This window comes from Parasteatoda tepidariorum, chromosome 6 (assembly GCF_043381705.1).
Source record: "Parasteatoda tepidariorum isolate YZ-2023 chromosome 6, CAS_Ptep_4.0, whole genome shotgun sequence".
NCBI lineage: Eukaryota > Metazoa > Arthropoda > Arachnida > Araneae > Theridiidae > Parasteatoda > Parasteatoda tepidariorum.
The window spans coordinates 29,876,611-29,896,031 of NC_092209.1; the positions used below are offsets into that span (position 1 = coordinate 29,876,611).

The 19,421-nt window shown below is 28.7% G+C and overlaps 1 protein-coding gene and 1 long non-coding RNA gene across 2 annotated transcripts in view; one reads left to right on the forward strand and one right to left on the reverse strand.

Moving 5' to 3' along the window:
- The window catches only part of LOC139425892 (uncharacterized), a 39,382-nt gene that overhangs the window by 5,886 nt on the left and 14,075 nt on the right, over positions 1–19,421 (reverse strand). The gene's annotated exons all lie outside the window — the stretch shown is intronic.
- Positions 2,804–19,421, forward strand: part of LOC107448293 (no mechanoreceptor potential C) — a 116,043-nt gene continuing 99,425 nt past the window's right edge. Inside the window, exon 1 of the mRNA XM_071182179.1 lies at positions 2,804–4,865. Within this exon, the coding sequence (XP_071038280.1) occupies positions 3,513–4,865 (1,353 nt within the window). The 5' untranslated portion in view covers positions 2,804–3,512. The remainder of the gene's footprint in view (positions 4,866–19,421) is intronic.

Below are 19,421 nucleotides of genomic sequence, written 5' to 3' on the forward strand. Positions count from 1 at the left end.
TGTTATCATTTTCAAACTTTAGGTAGATGTAACTTAGATAAAAACATGTATTAAAATAAAATATCATTCCCTCACTATTAGTGTCATTCCCTCACTTTTTAAATAGTGAAAATAATTAATTTACTTATTAATTAATTTGAAAAATAAATTAAAAAATTAATAAATTAATTTATTAAATTAATTAATTTATTTATTAAATTAATTAATTTATTAAATTAATTAATTTATTTATTAAATTAATTAATTTATTTATTAAATTAATTAATTAATTATTAATTATTATAAATTAATTAATTATAAATAAATTATCTAAAAAATTAATTAATTTAAATATTAAGTATAATTTATAGGATATATACTTTCTTTATAATGCAGTTACATATTTCTATTAATATAAAAAGTTTCAGAGCTTTTTATTCACTTTACTTTTTTGGAATTTTATGAACTGAAAAATGACAGTTTTCGTGAGAATGACCCATATATATATATATATATATATATCGAAAATTGTTGAAATTACTATTTACCAATTGAAGCTTCAGGTAAATCAAATTTTTGCATTTTTTCACTATAACTAAAACCAGTGTGGTATAATTTCAAGATTTTTCTGACAGCTTGTAACATTTTGATTTTAGTTAAAAACAACTCCTTTTAGGCCGGATGACTAATAAATCGGTTAATGTAACAGAATGCCTGCATAAATTCCTTCACAATAGTATCACGAATATGTGATGGAATCAGATAAAACGTGCAGGAGATTCACGATTCCAGATAATAAAAACCTTAAACACACAATCATTCCTATCACGTTTTGTGCCTATCTATAAATATTTGTCTGTAATAGATACAAATCTTCTCATTGCCACGACTACAGTCTTAAGATAAGCATAATATCAGACCTATAAATGTTATAAATAAGAATTATAGAGAGTATTCACGGAATTTGATAGTTTTAATTTGGGCCGAGTTTAAAAAGTTGTATGCAATTTCAGTCTTGCAGATACTAAAGCGCTGTAAAATATAAATTTCGAAAAAGAAATTGACCTCAATTTTCAATTTTTATTTGAACATTTAAAAAAAAAATCTAGTGCGGTTATACTTTAGGTTTATTTTTTATTACGGGATTTCAAATTATGTTGCAATTTTGGAAAGACCACAAAAATCTTTCTCGTTTTCAGAAAAGTTTTATGCTTATACATAACACACGGGGAGGAAAAAAAGAACACCTTTAATATTTCTTGCTCTAATGATCAGATTTTCACGTACTAGAGCAAAATATTAATTATTCGGAGGCAGAACCGTAAATATGCTGATTAAAGCATACGATATTTTAAGCTAAGTATCCAGATTCAAAAACTCGTACTTTCGCTGAAACATGCAATATACCAATAGATTTGAGTATATAGAATTTTTCTATCATAAAAATTCTGCTTAATTGAAAATCAGCTTTATAACAAAATAGACATATCTTGGCAAAAGAAGACTCAGCCTAAAAAAATACTAATCTGCCTTTCTATTTATTAAATTTTTACAAAAGGCTTTTCTACAAATTGAGAAATTTGCTTTAAAAAAGAACAAATAATTTTTTTATTTACTTAAATACATTAGAATCCAGCCTGCTCAGTCCCAATGACTGCTTTAATCAAGCAAGCCTTTCTCCCGACCAGTTGATACCCTTTTAATTGAAAATTTGAGTAAATAGAATTTTTATATCATAAAAATTCTGAATTAGAAAATAGAATTTTTATATCATAAATGTTTGATTTTTATATCATAAAAACTCTGTTTAATTGAAAATCTATATCTCTTAACAAAATGGACATATTTTGGCGAAAGAAGATTCAGCCTAAAAAATACTAATCCATTTTTTTATTTATTAAATCTTTTGCATCTGAAACGGGATTAGAAATTCTAATATTTCAACTAAAATGTTTTTAAAACCTTAATAACAAGCCCGTCTTATCTCTAGTTGATACCCTTTCAATAAAAATATTGTGTAAGTTGAATGTTTCTTTTTTCGTAAAACTCTACTAAATTATATCTCTTTACAAAATAAACATATATCGGCCGATTCGACTTAAAAAATAATAATCAGTATTTTTTTTTATTGCATTTGAAACATGAATGCATAAAGTTTTCTATTGTTTACAAAAAAATGAGAAATTCAAATATTTGCAGTGAAGTACTATTTGAATTAAATTGCTGATATTATCTGTACTAAAGTGCTATTCGAATCAAACCCGAGAAGCAAAATTCTACTAAAATATGTCTTTTTACAAAATAGGCACATCCAAAAAACGAAAGATTCGACCCTATGAATACTAATCCATATTTTGCTTTTTTATTTATTTATTTTAGTTGAAACAAAAATGCGTGAAGATTTGGTTTAGATTAAAAAAAAACAAGAATTAGAATTTTTGCACTGAAGTACTATTTGAATTATATCGCCAATACTAACTAAAGTACTATTTAAACAAAACAAAAACAATAAACTAAATAAAACAAAACTACCCTATCTGTTCCTTTTATGTGACTAGAATGTTTTTTATTCGAAATCTCGATGCCTTTTTAAATTGAAATACACTGGCACATGTCTCTATAGTATAAGAAGGTATTCAAACTCATTGTGCATTCCGTAACAGCTTCATAAATCAGCGGGCGCAGAAAAGAACAAAGTAGAACAGAACTATTACGCCACCGCGCTGAAGAGTTTCCAGCCAATGGGTGCGCCCCGGCAACTGCTCTCCCCTTTTCCCACCCGCTACTCCATCCAAGGGCTTTGGGTTAGGAAGGGGTCCGCTTCATCCCGATAACGATACTCATAGAGGCATGACCGGCCCCCCTTAAATTTTATGAATTATTAAATTGAAATCTTCCTGTTGCTCTGATACCTGTGGATATCTTTTCTTTCACCTTTGAAAATGTTCTTGTTTTCAACTGGATTATTATTTCTGTAAATGGCAATGGATTTTTCTATTTAATCAAACTCGAAAGAATGTGATTACTTGGTGAATTACTATGGATATTTATTGTGTGTGTGGAGTCAGATTGTGTTAATTAGTCCTCGTTAGTAATTAATTTAGTTTAAATTACTTTTAGTAGTAGATATTTATTATTTAATTTGAGAATGTCTTTAAAATTTATGAGCATTATTTATTACTCTCTAATGACTCTTTCAAAGATATTTATTGAAAAGAACATTTATATGGTATAAATGTTAAACTATTTAACAAAAAATATTTAGAAACATTTTTTTCGAATTAGACATGAATCTAGTAGTGCCAAACTTAAATTTAATTAATATTTATTGCAGAAGTAAATATTCCCCAGCAGTTAAACTATTAAAATATACAAAGTCGTTTCATATTATAAAATAGAAAATTCCACTTTCATGGCTGTCATTTTTTAATTTTGAATTTTTTCTTTCATATGTTAATTTAATTCACGAAAATACGATGCATTAAGAAATTATGAAGTGGATTGCTTAGTAAGATATAAATAGATTATTAGGAATGCCAGGCTTACATGGCGATGAGGATAAAAATCCTCTTTTGCCTAACAATGGATCGAACAATGGCAGCAATATTAATACAATATTGCCACCAAATCGTCCAGTACCACCAGGTATGGCCCAGAATGGAGATGCTTCCACGTCCGGTGACAATTTAACAGTGCCTGGGGCCAATGGCCCACCGCAATCTTTTCCAAGATCTCCTTTAAGGACGATAATCGGTCCACCCACTGGCCCTTCAGCCATTGGAAGGCCAAATGCTCAAAGACTTATAAACAATGGCTATATTGTTAATGGTGTTCACGATGCCAATGGAAACAGTACGGAACCCACAACTGTTGTACATGCAACTAATGGTCATCCTGTAACTGCAAGGACTACAGCTCCAATTAGTTCTCAACGAGTCATATCCAGAAACGTACAACCAGGTATTTTAGTGAACGCGCAGCCTCCCAGGGTAGGGATTCAATCAATTAGTATTGTTAATGAAAAGGAGGACGATCAGGCCAAAGCGGAAAATACAGCTGCGAATGGTGATAAAAAGAAATCTACACCACCGGAAAAAAATGGCCCAGAGAAAGTTTTTACCAAATCACCGAATGCCTTGAAAAGGGAAGAAACTAAAAAAGTAACGAATGGTAGCCCGGTAAAAAACGGAAGTCCGATTAAAAACGGAAGTCCGATTAAAAATGGAAGTCCTACAAAAAATAGCATTGGCAAAAATAATCTTGCTGATAAAAACGGTAATCTTAGGAATGGCAACAAAGCGAACGGGGTATCTTCCAACTCCCCAACTAAAAAACTGCCAAAAACTAATGGAACAAACAAACCAGATGAAAAAGTTTCACCAGTTCGTAAAGTGCCCACGCTGACAAAAAATCCTCAGGAATCACCATCCCCAGTGAGAAAGGCAAATGTTGGTTCGAAACCACCAGAATCTCCTTCTCCAGAAAGAAAAGCTAAAACGAACAACTCTCCAGTAAAAAAGACTATTAATACAAGAGCTTCACCATCTCCCCCTAGAAAAAAAATAGCTAAATCCCCACTTCCATCGCCAAAAATATCCCGTAAAGGGGTTTTGGACAAAAATTCTCCGACGAAACTTCTTGGTAATTCGCTCGCGCCATTGCCACCAACACCTTCAACAACGAAAGACGATGGGACCAAGGACGATTCTAAAGACGACAAAAAACTTGGTGCAAAAACTCCTGATGAAAAAAAGGGTAAAAAAAGTGAGGCCGAAATAATCTATGACAGACTTTTAACATTATGTAAACGAGGTGATTGGTTAGCAGTGGAAACGCTGTTGAATCATTTGGATGGCCTTCCAATACCGCCGACTCTTACTGATAGTGTAAGTACCCTCCATTCATTTTTTGAATATTTTCTGAATATTTCTGATCATTACAAATTTTATATCGTTTATGTATGCACTTGAAAAAAAATTTTTTTTCTTAATATGAAACAAATTATAAAAGCCAAATCATAACTCTCCCTTAATTCCATGTAAGACACATTGTCAAATAAAAACAAACAAACAAAAGACAAACAAAAAACAAACAAGATTAGAAAACTGTTATTATCTACAACAATTACCCTACTGTAATATTTTTCCTATTCGATAATATCAATTCTGAAGTATAAAAATTATCTTATTCTATAATATAACCTATAACCAATAATATTTAGTTAGAAATTTTTAGTACCTTCAATGAACGTAAGGTAAGCATATTTCAATGAAAACAATACCACATTTTGTAAAATTTCTATGCTTTGCCAAAAATGGGATAAGTCCACTAATTGACGTAAAAAATCTCAATTTGTACAAATGCAACTTAACCCTTTAATAAGTAAAGAGCGAAGACAGTGTAATATGCTCTAACTTATTGTTCATCGACCCCTTTTTCATAAGGGATTTTTTAAATTTTTTACACGATGTAAAAATAAAATTTTACAATGAGTTAATCAAACTTCAGGAAACAATCAACTTATTTTTACATTACCATTCATTACTCGTACAAACTTTATATAAAATTTTCTTAATGGTTATGTCTATTTCTATTAAATGCTGATTTTTAAAACTGGATTCTTTATAATGATCAGTTGTCAATTTAAGTTGTTACTCAACTGCAAAACAAAAAGAGTAAAAAAATAATTAAAGTACAAGAAATTAAACTAAAAGAAAAGTTTCAATATTAGCAAGTATATGCTGGTAGTCCAATGCAAACATTACAGTACAGTGCAATATGTATAGGCATCGCATTGAAAGAGATCTTGTACAGTGAGAAAAGGAAAAAGTGAACATCATGAATAACTTTTGATCTAACGATCGACTTCTTACACTCTAAGAAATAATCTTAATAGTTAAAAGGACCTCACCTTAAATATGCTAATTAATTATTGCAGACGATATTTGAAGTTACAGACGTAAAAATGTCATTTCACTTAATTAATAAACATGCCTTTTTCTCTCGATTGAATCATCGGTTTCTTGACGTTCAAAATATAGGTGTTGCACAGTAATCTAGAAAATATGGTCCCAATAGTTTTCTTAGTCAGGAGAGCTGTCGAAAGTTCGGATCCGTTTTTGCAAATTTCGCCATTTCCTCCAAGAGCGTTTTTACTGAATCAATTATAAAACAATTATAAAAATAATTTTTCAAAAGAAAAGAAAAGCAATGCAAAACAAAATTGTACAGTGTTAAAAAACAATAATAGTTTATTATATTTTGTTATTTTATTCAATAATTATTATTTATTATTTTATTCAATAATTAGTATTTATTATTTTATTCAATAATTATTATTTATCATTTTATTCAATAATTAGTATTTATTATTTTACTCAATAATTATTATTTATTATTTTATTCAATAATTGTTATTTATGATTATTATTATTATTTTATTACATATTTTATTCGAAAATATTTTGAATTGTAAGTAATACAAATGTTTAAATCATTTTAAAGAAAGTAATTTTAAGTAGCAAAATACAAAATTTGAAAGCAATTGGCTGTATAGTTTCTGAATTATAAAATTTAAAAATATCGTAAATTCAAAATTTGATTTCTCAACTTTTTGAGAGTGTACTTATTATATGCAAGGTACAGATTACATTATAACCTTTTTCATGAAGCTTGATAAAAAAAATACTTTGTCATATTCTTCTTTATAAATTGTCATCAAGGTTTAATTTTTATACATTCATTTGTTGAAATTGAGACTGTCCGTAGTAACCCAATACTTACTGAATGTAATCAATTCCGATTACCCTTACACCACATTTTTTTCTGATTAAATCAACACGATCAGTAATATCATTCTTTGACTTTTTCCAGAATAATTGTTTCCCGAATTCATCGGAATCATAATCTCAGTAATTACACCGCAGGCCATTTATATTCTGATAATTGTCATCTGTGTTTCTATATTTGTCTGTTCGAGGTAAAATAATTAAGAATAATAGTTAAGAATAATAGAACTATACTCTTTCATTGATTAAATTTAGGAGAATCCGCTACAGTTCCATGATCAAAAGGTTTGGAAATAAAACACTAAAAAAAAGTTGGATGATATTAGCTTCTTTTTACCGTTGTTGTTCTTGAGATCATTTACCTACGAAATCGTATTTTCTTTGAAAATGAATAATATAAAATGATTAAAAAAAAATCAATTTCTATTTCTTTAGAATTAAAGATTCGTGCAGCTTAATTCAATTTTAAGTCATTGAACGCATCGAAAATAATTTTCCCAAAACTTTGGAAATCTGCCATTTTAAAAAAATCTTCTTTTCGGAATTTAATATAGTATGTAAAAACTTTTTTCCCGCGATAGATGGAAGGTTTTACAGCATTAAATAATTGTATTTTAAGGCAAAGGATGATTAAAATTGAAATCTTAACTAAACTGAATAAACATTCTATTTGGGATGTTATGATTTATTATTCTGTATTTTATTACATGTTATTTCTTATCCTATAAATAATCATGGAAAATGTATACAAATTAAAACTTGATATTAGTTTTTGTTATTTATGTTTCTTTTATTTTCTTGAATTACTACAGCGAATTATTATTTTTTGTCCTAGAAATAAGTGTTATTGATAAAAATACATAATAAAATTATTTAATAGTTTTGTTTATTTATATTTCTAGTATCCTCTTGAGTTATTACAGTGACATATTTTTTTATCATATGAACTATAATAGTTAATTCATATTAAAACTGTTTAGTAGTCTTTGTTATTTATGTTTATAACTTTTTCTTGAATAACTGCAATGAATTATTTTTTATCCTATTAATAACAATGGGAAAATAAGAAAATGCATATTAAAACTAGTTAATAATTTGTTGTTATGTATGTTTCTATTATTTTTGAATTATCACGATGAATTATTTTTGTTATCTGAGTAATAATGGTTAAAAATTCACATTAAAACTAGTTAATAGTTCTTTATTATTCCATTATTTCTTATAATTATTACAAAGAATTATTTTCCATAATATAATTAATACTGTGTAAAAGTACATATTTTGCTATTAATTTTTTAATTATTACAATAAATAATTTTTGTCTTATATTTATTATAATATAACTATACATATAAAACCTAAATAATATTTTTTGTAATATTTTTTTGTAATAATATGTTTATTTTTCTTTTCCTTTAAGTAATAATTCTTAACCTTACATATTAAAACTAGATAATAGTTTTTTGATTTTAAGTTTCTATTATTTTTTGAACTATTGCAGCAATTTTTTTCTTCTCTTATCTATAACTATTAGTAAAAATAGATATTAAAGCTACTTAATATTTTTTAATCCTGTTTCATTTATTTTTAAAATTATTGCAACGAATAATTTTTTATTTTATAAATAACAATGGAAGAAATGCATAGTAAAAATAATTAATAGTTTCTGTGCTTAAATTAATATTACTTTTCGAATTATTATAAAGAACTACTTCTTAATCTATATCCATAGAGACATAATAAAACGATCTGTATAAGTATGTATTTTGATTAAAAAAAATTAATAAAAATTGAAAATAGTGGCAGATAAAATACAAAAAATTTCACAAATTGATTTATTTATTTTTTGAATTAAAAACCTTTTATCCAAAGAACACACAAAACGGAAAAAGTTAATGAAAATAATATGTAATATTAAACAGAATTATGGTTTCAATATTATTTCTAAACAATTTGAATATAAATAATGCTTTTTTTTAGAAAATAATTATGCTCAAAGCTTTAATTTTATCACGGACAATTAAATTTTATTTTTTAAAAAAAAACATGTCCCATTGTTATAGTTTATACTAATACTGGTCCCCACATTTTTATTTTATATAATAAAGACAAATTATTTTATAAACTATTAAGTCAAGATTACATTTTAAAAAAAGTTTTTTTTTCGTAATTTTGATCTTAAAAAATTTTTTTTTTATTTTCGAAATTTTCAATTGTTGATTCATACTTTGTACAGTCGGCAAAAAAAAAAAGATATCACCCTGAATAATTTTCGTTCTAATGATCGGATTTTCACGAACTAAGTGTTAATCTTAATGGTTCCTGGGGGTGACCTCAAATATGCTAATTAATTAGTGCTAACTATTAATTAAGTTACGAAATCAGACACAAAAACGTACTTTCTCTGAATAAACATATATTTTTTCTTACATATTTGGATTCTTAACCTTCAAAATATAGGGGGTAGCCGCAATCTGGGAAATATGGTCCCCATAGTTTGGTCAGGAGAGCGATCCAAAGTTCGTACCCCTTAATGTTAATTTCACTTTTTACGTTTTTAGTCATATTTTAAAAACTAATAAAGCAATTCGAAGAAAATTTCACCCAGTCATAAAACTCATTTACCCAAAGATAATTTCACGAAAAAAATAATTTTTAATAATTGTTAATTATTTTTTATTATTTAATTAAATTAAGGATGAAAAATTTTTGAATTATAAGGTATGAATTTTTTTATACCATATTAATCTACATATTTTTCAATTGAAAAATCTAAAGTTTCAACTGTTTTTATTTATTAGAAGCTGAGAAAAATTAAAATTAATTATTTTTAAAAAAATAATTTGGCGACAATGAAGAAATGATTAAATGGAGCGATTAATATTAAAATGTGATAAACTTGCGAGGAACTTGACTTCGCGCGCTTAGCATAAAATTTCATTCATATTTTTTTCGCTAATAATCGTTTGCTTATCTTTTCATTTTTATTTTTTTAAGCTATAAAATACGATGTTTCTTCTTTAGTCGTCTAAAATTCTATTTGCAATTTAGTAAAGAAATTTGAATAAAACATTTTATTGAATAAAATACATTTTATTCAGAGAATGTGGAGTTTTATAAAAGCATGCTTCTGATAGAATATGATTATACAACAGATTGTGCTTCTTTAATGTGATTATTTTTTATTTTTTTTTTTAATAACTGATAAAATTTCAATAATATACATACGAATGAATAAATTTGGAATAAAATATTCATCAATTTCTTGAATATATATTTTATAAATATTAATAAAAATACGTAGTCAACATTTTTAAGCATCTCTCACAACATCGCAAATTTCTCAAAATCTTATAGGGTAAACTAACCAGTGAAGGAATACTTAAGCTTAGCTTGTCTTTAAAAAAAAATCATAAAAATTTCAAAATTTGTAATTTTAGCTAAATGACGTATTTGTTATTAAATGCATGTCGACATATTTGTTATTAAATGCAAATTATGTAAAAAAAATTTAGATAACTTACATAATATTGTTTTAAGCTTTTGGTGGTTTAAATAATAAGTAGTAAGATAACCAAGTGAAGGAACAGTTCTTAAATTGAATAAACACTAAATTTTCCAGTGAATGAACACTTAATTTTGAGAATGTTTGATGCTCGTTAGGAATCCTTAGGCCACACAGATATCTGTCGCCCTGTAGATGCCTGAATTGACTGATGTTAACACAGGCGGGCATTAGGAAAAAAAAAATTTTTTAAGTTTTCGTGCCCCCATTTCAGTATCTTAAGGGCCTTACGAGCTCTGTTTAAAAAGAGAGTATCATATCAGATATATATATATATATAAAAACAAAAATAATCATAGTAGCAGTATTTGGTGGTAAATGTAGCTTATCGTAATTGAAGAATATGCTGTGCGACATTTTATGGTGAATTTGCGAACGTAAGTTTCAGAATGTATCGAAACATGTGGATGCTATTTGCTAATCATCTTTATCCAAAGAAAACCATGTAACGTAAATATCTAGCAAAATGAAGCAATTTTTTAAACAATGAATCATACAATATGCAACATATTATTTCAATATCTTATTCTTAAACATAACATATTTCAATGTTTTTAAAATGCCACTAAACATTCAGCAATTCATTGAGTTATAGAAAAAAGAAATCGTAAATTACAGAAAACCTTGTGAATGTGCATTAGAATTACTATACAATCTACATTTTATTTTTCATGCACTTTTTTTTCCTTCAAACTTTCATGCCTAGAAGACTCGATTAAAGCTGTAAAAATCATTATCCCTAAAATTTTGTATATAGCTATTATAAGTTATGTTAATTTGATTTTAGTATGAAATCCTCGAATAAACATAGCAAAAATAGCATAATCTAAATAATATCAGATAAAAAGTTCATGTATTTAAATTCTGAAAACTTATAAATCGATTCAAATTTTCTTTTCAAAAGAGATTAAAATAATTTTTTATTTTATTTATTTATTTATTTTTTTTGCTTTTTGGACATAAATGAACTTAAAAATTGTCTATTGCCTAGAAACTTCGAGGTGTTTTCTATTAACTATTAATTAAACCTCTCAGAGCAATCACAAAACATTATTTCAATTTTTTTACAGTCAGAAATTGGTTGCCTAGCAACCTAGTAAAATTAAGCGTTTCTCTTTTGAATCAGTCAAGGGTTATCTTAAAATATTTATTTGCGCAGGCGACTTTTTTTGGCGGTTTTCTGGACTATCGCCAAATATATAAACCTTTATTGCAACCCAATTTACGACCCAATTGTTTTAAAATTTTGTCTACCCCCCCTAATTCAAGTGTCTAGATTCCAAATATGTAAAAAAAAATATATGTTTATTCAGAGAAAGTACGTTTTTGTGTCTGATTTCGTAACTTAATTAATAGTTAGCACTAATTAATTAGCATATTTGAGGTCACCCCCAGGAACCATTAAGATTGACACTTAGTTCGTGAAAATCGGATCATTAGAACGAAAGTTATTCAGGGTGATATCTTTTTTTTTTTGCGGACTGTACATGGTTTGATTGTTAATTTTGGCACATCGTAAAAATTATAATATATTTTCGCTACGATGTTTAATTCAGAATACCTAATAATATCATAACCTGGTATTGATTAAATTTTGGAGAATCCATTAGAGTTTATGATCGTAAGAAAAGAAGAAAATAAACCCATTAAGATTACAGAATTAAACGGTGTTACAAACTGAGTATGTCGAATAAACAACGATTAAGGACCAGATATTTTTGCTTAATTCGTCTTAATTTAAGCTTTTTTAAGGACATGAAACACACAAAGATATGATTTCTTAATCAGCGGAGATACATTTGGGAATTTCAACAATGCGCGTGTAATATTTCTGTTCCTTATTGGTGTCATATTTTTTTTTCTGCCCGCGAATGCTACTAATATTTCAATTATTTAAGTGCAATAATATAAGCAAAGTGTATATTTATTTAAAACAAAAATGTTTCCTTCTTAGCTTATTATTTAAGTAAAACCCACCATGATTTCAGACTAACTTTTAAAATTATGACTCTATTTTGAGTCCATTAAAAAACATTAAACAGTGCAAGATGAAGGGGTGGATAAATTTTATATTTCTGCTATCTTGGTCAACGCAGCCATAACACTTTTTGTTTAATAGGCTGTATTTTGACAGGTATGGATTAACTTTTGTTGTTATCCTTGAGTATGCGATGAAAAAAATTTTGAATGTTTAAATCAGCAAGCAAGTTAAATGTTAAGCAACAGTTACTCATGACTGTTAAGTGAAGTTTATCCTATCTAAAGTCAGCGCTGTCTACGCTTATTTTGAAAATGGCGCAAAACGTCAATATAGAGAAAAGCCACAATTTTGTAAAAATGCTTGTGGACTAAATTTTTCATATTTTAAAACTTATTCCTATGCTGCATTACCTGGGCTCATAAAAATTTGCAAAAACTGAAAATAAGGCAGTGATTTTGATAATTTTCATCTAGGAGGAAAAATGTCGCCAAGTTGGCGACTCTTAAAAAAGTTTAATAATTTTTAAAGTATTTAAGTTATTTATCTGCTCTAAATTCCAGATAATTCTTCACGGCAAGATTATATATATAGTTTAAAATCATGGTATTGCTTCAAGTGCAAGGCACTTAAACTATGGCTTTTTTATTTTCTTTGGCGACAGAGCTTCAAAATAAAGAGTAAAGCTTCAATTGTTGAAGTAAGCTCATGAAAGTGGAAATGGAATAGTTTCAAGCTACAAAGATGCAGATTGTTTAAAGTCTTTGTCTTCTGAATCTTACAAATCGTACTCTGCTTCGGAGTCTTAAAATGAATCACCAGACCTAGAACACATGCAAAAAGCTGATTTTAACTTTTCAACTTTTATACTTTTAAAGCCATGAAAGAGCTTTTCAGAATATACTGTTGCAGCTTTGGCAAAGCTCTAACCGAAATGGGTGCCAGTACTTGGGGGAAATGAGGTAAAACAGCTGTAAAGGATGATGAAAGTAAAATGAAGGAAGCTCTTATCTCGCTGGAGTGTATTAGTGTTAATGAACATCGAGTTGGAGAAGAATATAATGCTCTCAGTTAGACTGCCAATAGGCTTTCGAGCGAAATCTGATAATACAGGGTGTTTATAAAGTCCCGGACCCATTTTGATGTTTAATAACTCATAAAATAATAAAGATAGATTAAAATTAATAACATAAAAGTTTAGATAGACTCAAAAAGTAGTTTCATGACCCTTGTCAATGAACATCTACGTGTGCCCCCTTCGTCGCACGGAGAATATCAAGTCAATTTCAGAGCCACGGAGATAGTCAATTTCACGCCAGATGGCGGCAAGCATGTCGGTATCCACAGAGGCTATTGCTGTTGTAATTCTGGCTTTTAGGTAATCTATGTTCGACCCGATTCTCCTGTAAACATTGTCCTTTATAAATCCCCAAAGAAAAAAGTCCAGCGGCGTTATATCAGGTGATATGGGTGACCAAGGAATTGGACCTCCTTGTCCAATCCATCTTCCTGGAAAGTGGTTATTCAAAGAACTACGAACGATGATACCCCAATGAGGTGGTACACCATCTCGTAACATGTGGCTGAAGCTCTTCTAGTTGTAGAAATACGAAGTTTTCCAACATGTCTAAGTATACGACTGTTGAGACCGTCTTTTCTGTAAAAAAGAAAGGCCCAATGACTCGGTTGTGCATAATCTTATCTAAATTCGGCCAATTCCTTGGCCACTCAGATCACCTGATATAACGCCGCTGGACTTTTTTCTTTGGGGATTTATAAAGGACAATGCTTACAGGAGGATCGTGTCGAACATTGATGACCTAAAAGCCAGAATTATTATTAACTATTACAACAAGAGGTTAAAGATGCAACACGTGAATGCATGTCTGCTCCTCCTCGCATTCAAACTATCACTTATCGCTCCTGCAATATTTTAAAAACAATCCAAAAACAATATTTTAAGAAAGGTGGGATCTTTAGCGAGTGAAAAAGCAAATTTTTGAAGAAGAGTCATAAGGTTGATAAAAGAAAGTTGCAAAAGAGTTCGAGATTCGAAACTACACATTGTCAGCAATTCTGAAATATAAAAAAATTAAGAAACATTATTTGCTGTAATTAATTGAAGAAAATCTGTGGAAAGTCAAACCCATCTCATTAACAAACAGCGATTCTTTTAAATATTGTAGTAATAATTTCTTAGTAGGGAAAACTGACCAGTGAAGGAGCACTTAAGCTTCGCTTGCTTTTTAAAAAATCATATTAATTTCAAAATTCGTAACTTTAGTTAAATGGTAGTGTCTACATATTTGCTACTAATTGCAAATTATGTAAAAAAATTGGAGAGAACTTACATAATATTGTTTTAAAGTTTTGGAGGTTCAAATAAGAAGTAGTAAGAAGACCAAGTGAAGGAACAGCTTTTGCCAGTGAAGGAACACAAAATTTCTCAGTAAGGGAACACTTAATTTTGGTTATTTTTTAATGCTCTTTATGAATTTATATGCCATAAAAATATCTAAAAACAAGCCTATTCTTGAAATTATAACATAAAAATGCTTGGAAAATGTTAACTTTTTTTTGAAATCATGAATTGAAAAGTAAAGTGTCATCATATTAACACATACTGTTCATTCACTGGGAAATCTATGCCCAGTAAAGGAACATGCCTGTTCCTTTACTGGTTAGAAGTTGTTTTTTGTATTTTTGACATACTTTTGATGCAAAGCATCACGAAAGGTACAAGAAAATTAAAGTTTTTCTCTTTCATTTTCCTTAACTTAGAAAAAATCCAGCAAAGGAACACTTGTTCCTTCACTGGTTTTTCATCGTTTGGTGATCCAGTGAATAAACACTCCCTTATCTCAGCACTTGATTATGCTATGATGCTTAAAAAAATAAAACGTAACTTCAATAACTATATTTTGAATTCTTATTTTCACAGTGAGAAAAATAAAGCTATTACATGCAATTAATTCCCTTTCAAACATATAAATACAAACACTCACCTTATAATTTTTTCAAAGAAACAAGGTGTTGCAGAGATAATAACAAATTTAAAATTTTTTCCATAGAAGTCTATGTGACCAGGTAATCCAAAACATTGCTAGATGACTTCCTATTGTTTGGCAGTAAGCTATTGTTACCAATCAATCGAAAGAAAAACTTTCAAATTCTTTTTTTTAATCAATATTTATGAAATGCTCCTTCCCTGGGTAGTGTTCCTTCACTGGTTGGTTTACCCTACTTGTCTATAATTACGTTGATCATTATTAAAAACCAAAAAATAACAATAAATAACGCGATTATTCTCAGACAATGGAAAACTGTAACCTAATACTTGGTTGTTTTTGTAAGGTTTTTCATTAAAAGAATTTTTTTGAATAAGTTTTAAACTAATATAATTTTTAAATATAAGTTAAAGTACTTTAGTGGTCATTAGTTTTTCAAATAAACTGTTCCTCAATTTTTTAATCTAAATCATTCTAGAACAATTATTTCAATATTTTTTAAAATTAACTTTTTGTTTTTTTGCTTTCCATCAAATATGAGCTAGTTACAATATGAAACGATTTCGTGTTAATTTGGCGGAAATGTGCCAACTTTCCAATTTTACACAAGTACTTATCTTTTTTACTAATTGCTTGTTTTGATGAAAAATAGACTTCGCTTCAAAAAACGAGTGGAAATTTTTTTTTTCTACTACTGATTTTGGTTAACTTGATTTTTCGATATTTCAAATTTTTTATTCCCTCTATATAAGCTTGAAATATCAAGATTAGACAGTACATTAAACAGCAATCAGCATATAATTCGATTTGACTAGAAAAATAAATTTCCCTGAAAATATTTTTACGGATAGCTGAAACTTTCACACAAAATGATTTGTAATATACAGGGGTAAGGCGAACCTTTGGACGAATTTTTGGAAAATTCCTATTTTTATTATTCAAAATTTATTAATGTAAATTAAATACTGCATTGCAAATGCTTTTACTTTTACTTAACTGATAAACCTTCAATTGGGAATTTTCTGCATAAGTAAAAAAAAAAAAATTATAAAGCTCTTAAACACTTAGAAATTTTCTTATAAGGATGCCCCCGGTGAAATACTTTTGAACAAGACTAGAGCACCTTTGAGCCAATAAATATATATTTCTTAAATGACAGTTTTTATAAAAAAATATGCCATAGACTGTATAGAGCATAGTTAAAGGAAACATTAAATAATAAAAAAGGAACTAAAATATATACGCATGAATAAAGATTTTTAATTTTAGAATGACCAAATCTGTAATCACACAAACTAGATTTAAAGCACTAAAATTGAGGCAGGTTTTCGTGTGCGTGGAACAAAATCGAGTTCGATTGTAAAATCATAAGTAAAGTGCTTCATTAGTACCTACGTCATTACTTAATTAATTTTTGAGCAAGTTGAAATGTATTCGTCAAGTAAATTTCCGTGTTCTGTGGTTCAGATTTAGTAATATTAATGCATTGTGGAATAATTTATTTTACTGCTATATTATTTTATTGAACAGTGGACCCAATTTTGAGCTTACAACTATCAATATTCATCTTCGAAGCCTTGTAATTTTGATGTAACCCAGAAGACAAGGGAAATCCAGGATCAAGTATTGAAATAAACTAACTATATTTTACTTTATTTTATGACCGCCGTTGAACAGCCGACCCAATTTTTGAGTTTACGACTACTAATGTTCAACTCTGTAGCCTTGCAATTTTGAACCAATCCAGAAGACAAGGAAACTCCTGGATCAGTACCCCCAGAGGTATTGATTTGTTGTGGGAACAGGGAGGACTTTGAGACTCGACAGATTTAACGTGCATCAGTCACCATTTACTACACGGGGAGTCTTCGACCGGCGGAGACAGAACCCACGAACTCTTTGACATGGACCCGGCACCCCACTGATCAGGCTATCCCTGCCTTGTAGCGACAATTTATCAGAATTATTGTGTACACCGCACCTGTGGACCTGCTGCAAGGGGAGTATTAGTTGATTATATTGAAACTAACCTTCGTGAAGGCTCTTTTGAGGGAGCTAAGCCGCATTTACGTTACATGGAGAGGAAAACTGCAAAAATCTCCGATGGCTGACCCGACAGCAAGCGGATTCTAACTCATGATCCGTCTATCGTTGGGGATGTTTTTCTTGTGCACTGTAGTCAGTGCGAGCCGAGAGCAAAATTTATATCGATTATATTGGAACCTGGACCACCTCATTGGAGGCAAGTGCTCTATTTCTGAGACATCACAGTTCAATCAGAATCACAATTTTTTGCCTTTATCACGTGACACAATAATTTAACTCCATATGTATTGGTCGCGGGGTCGCAATCCTTAATGATATTTTATGCTTTAGTACAACTTTTTATCCTGCATCCCTCGTATCCTCGTCTCTCACTCAGGGTGTTCTATTTTTTTTTTATACATAACTTCGCTTTACCTTCAATAAAAAATAAAAGTAAATAGTTTTGAAAATGGCTGTAAAATATATTTAAAATAAAATTAATGATTTTGAAGTTTTCAATTTCATTAAAAAGTTTAAATTTACTACATTTAGACATATTTTGGTGTATTTCTAGAAGTTCAAAGGTCTCACATGCTGTTTAGTTCTATGAAGTACAAACTGTTAATGTAGGTCCGTATTTTAATAAAAGGTAAATAACAATTAAAAAACTGTAGCTTACAGTTAATTTTTCTTTCATCAAAGAATTGAAAACAATAAGGGTAAATAAATTTATTTACGCTACCAACTTTATTTCCCTAGTTTTTTGCTTCAACATTTCAAAACGATGCTTATTGTCTTGAACTGCAGCATTGAAAGAAAAGTGTGAACTCGAGTTAGCTTGTTACTTCAGGTGAACAATTGCATACTTTTAATTACGCCTAATTAATACTATTAATATCAAAGAATTGAATTTAATATGTTGAAAGGTACCTTTGGTGACAATAAATTTTGAACGTTTTGCATAAAACCCAATTTTTTTTCTCTAAAATGCGAGGTAAAGTCCTTATACATTTCAAATGTTACCTAGTCATAATTTTCTTAAGTACCTTCTCAAAACTTTAAAAAAACTGCTTGTCTCAGAATTCTTTTTAATTTACTTGGAATTTTGTAGTGTCTAGTTGAAAACCCTTGGGACATTCTGAAATCAAGGTATCATTGTAAGCATAGGTTTTATTTTCCCCAAAACAACTGATTTAATCTTTCTTTTTGATTTAATTAAACGCATATTTTTAAATCAGAAGTTTATTTCTTAAGAAACTTAAGTTATTCATATTATTGTCAAGAAAAATATAGCGATCCAAATTGATTTTTAAATATATTTTCGCCAGTTCTGCATGTACAAGAGAGAAGTTAGCTAGATAAAGTGCTTAAATCACATCCCTTTTATTGCTGATCTACATAAAATATGAAAAATACTACTTAAAATCCTTATTTTCAAAGATATGAATTATTATGTGCTATATCTAATCATTAATATAATAATTATTTGTTATTGAATTAAAAAATTATCCGTTCCTTTAATAAAAAAAGTTAGGAATTTTTGACTTTATAGAATAAAAATGGTAAACACTTTACAAAAATTGTCGCCACTGCTTTTTAGATTCTTTATATGAAGGACATTATACAACTGTACAGTGCTAAAAAAATGGACCACCCTGAATAACTTTTGATCTAATGATCGAATCCTCACGCTCTAGGACACAATCTTAATGGCTGACATCAAATATGCTGATTAATTAGTGCAGACGATATTTTAAGTTATGAAATCAGATATAAACACGCACTTTCGCTGAATAAACACATCTTTGTCCGATTCCATAGCTTGAAATATCGTCTGCACTAATTAATGAGCTTATTCGAGGTCATCCCCTCAAACCATTAAGATTGAGTCTTAGAACGAGAAGATCTAAATTTACTGATGTACTTGCAAAAAATTTTCTTGTCAGTTTTCAGGCACCGTTTTTTTCCTTCTTTCTTTTCTTTATTTATTTAATTGCTTTTTAATTTTTCAAATATTTAAAGAATGTGAATAGCGCTTAACATAGCTGTTATGCTTATAATAAAACGTTATATATATA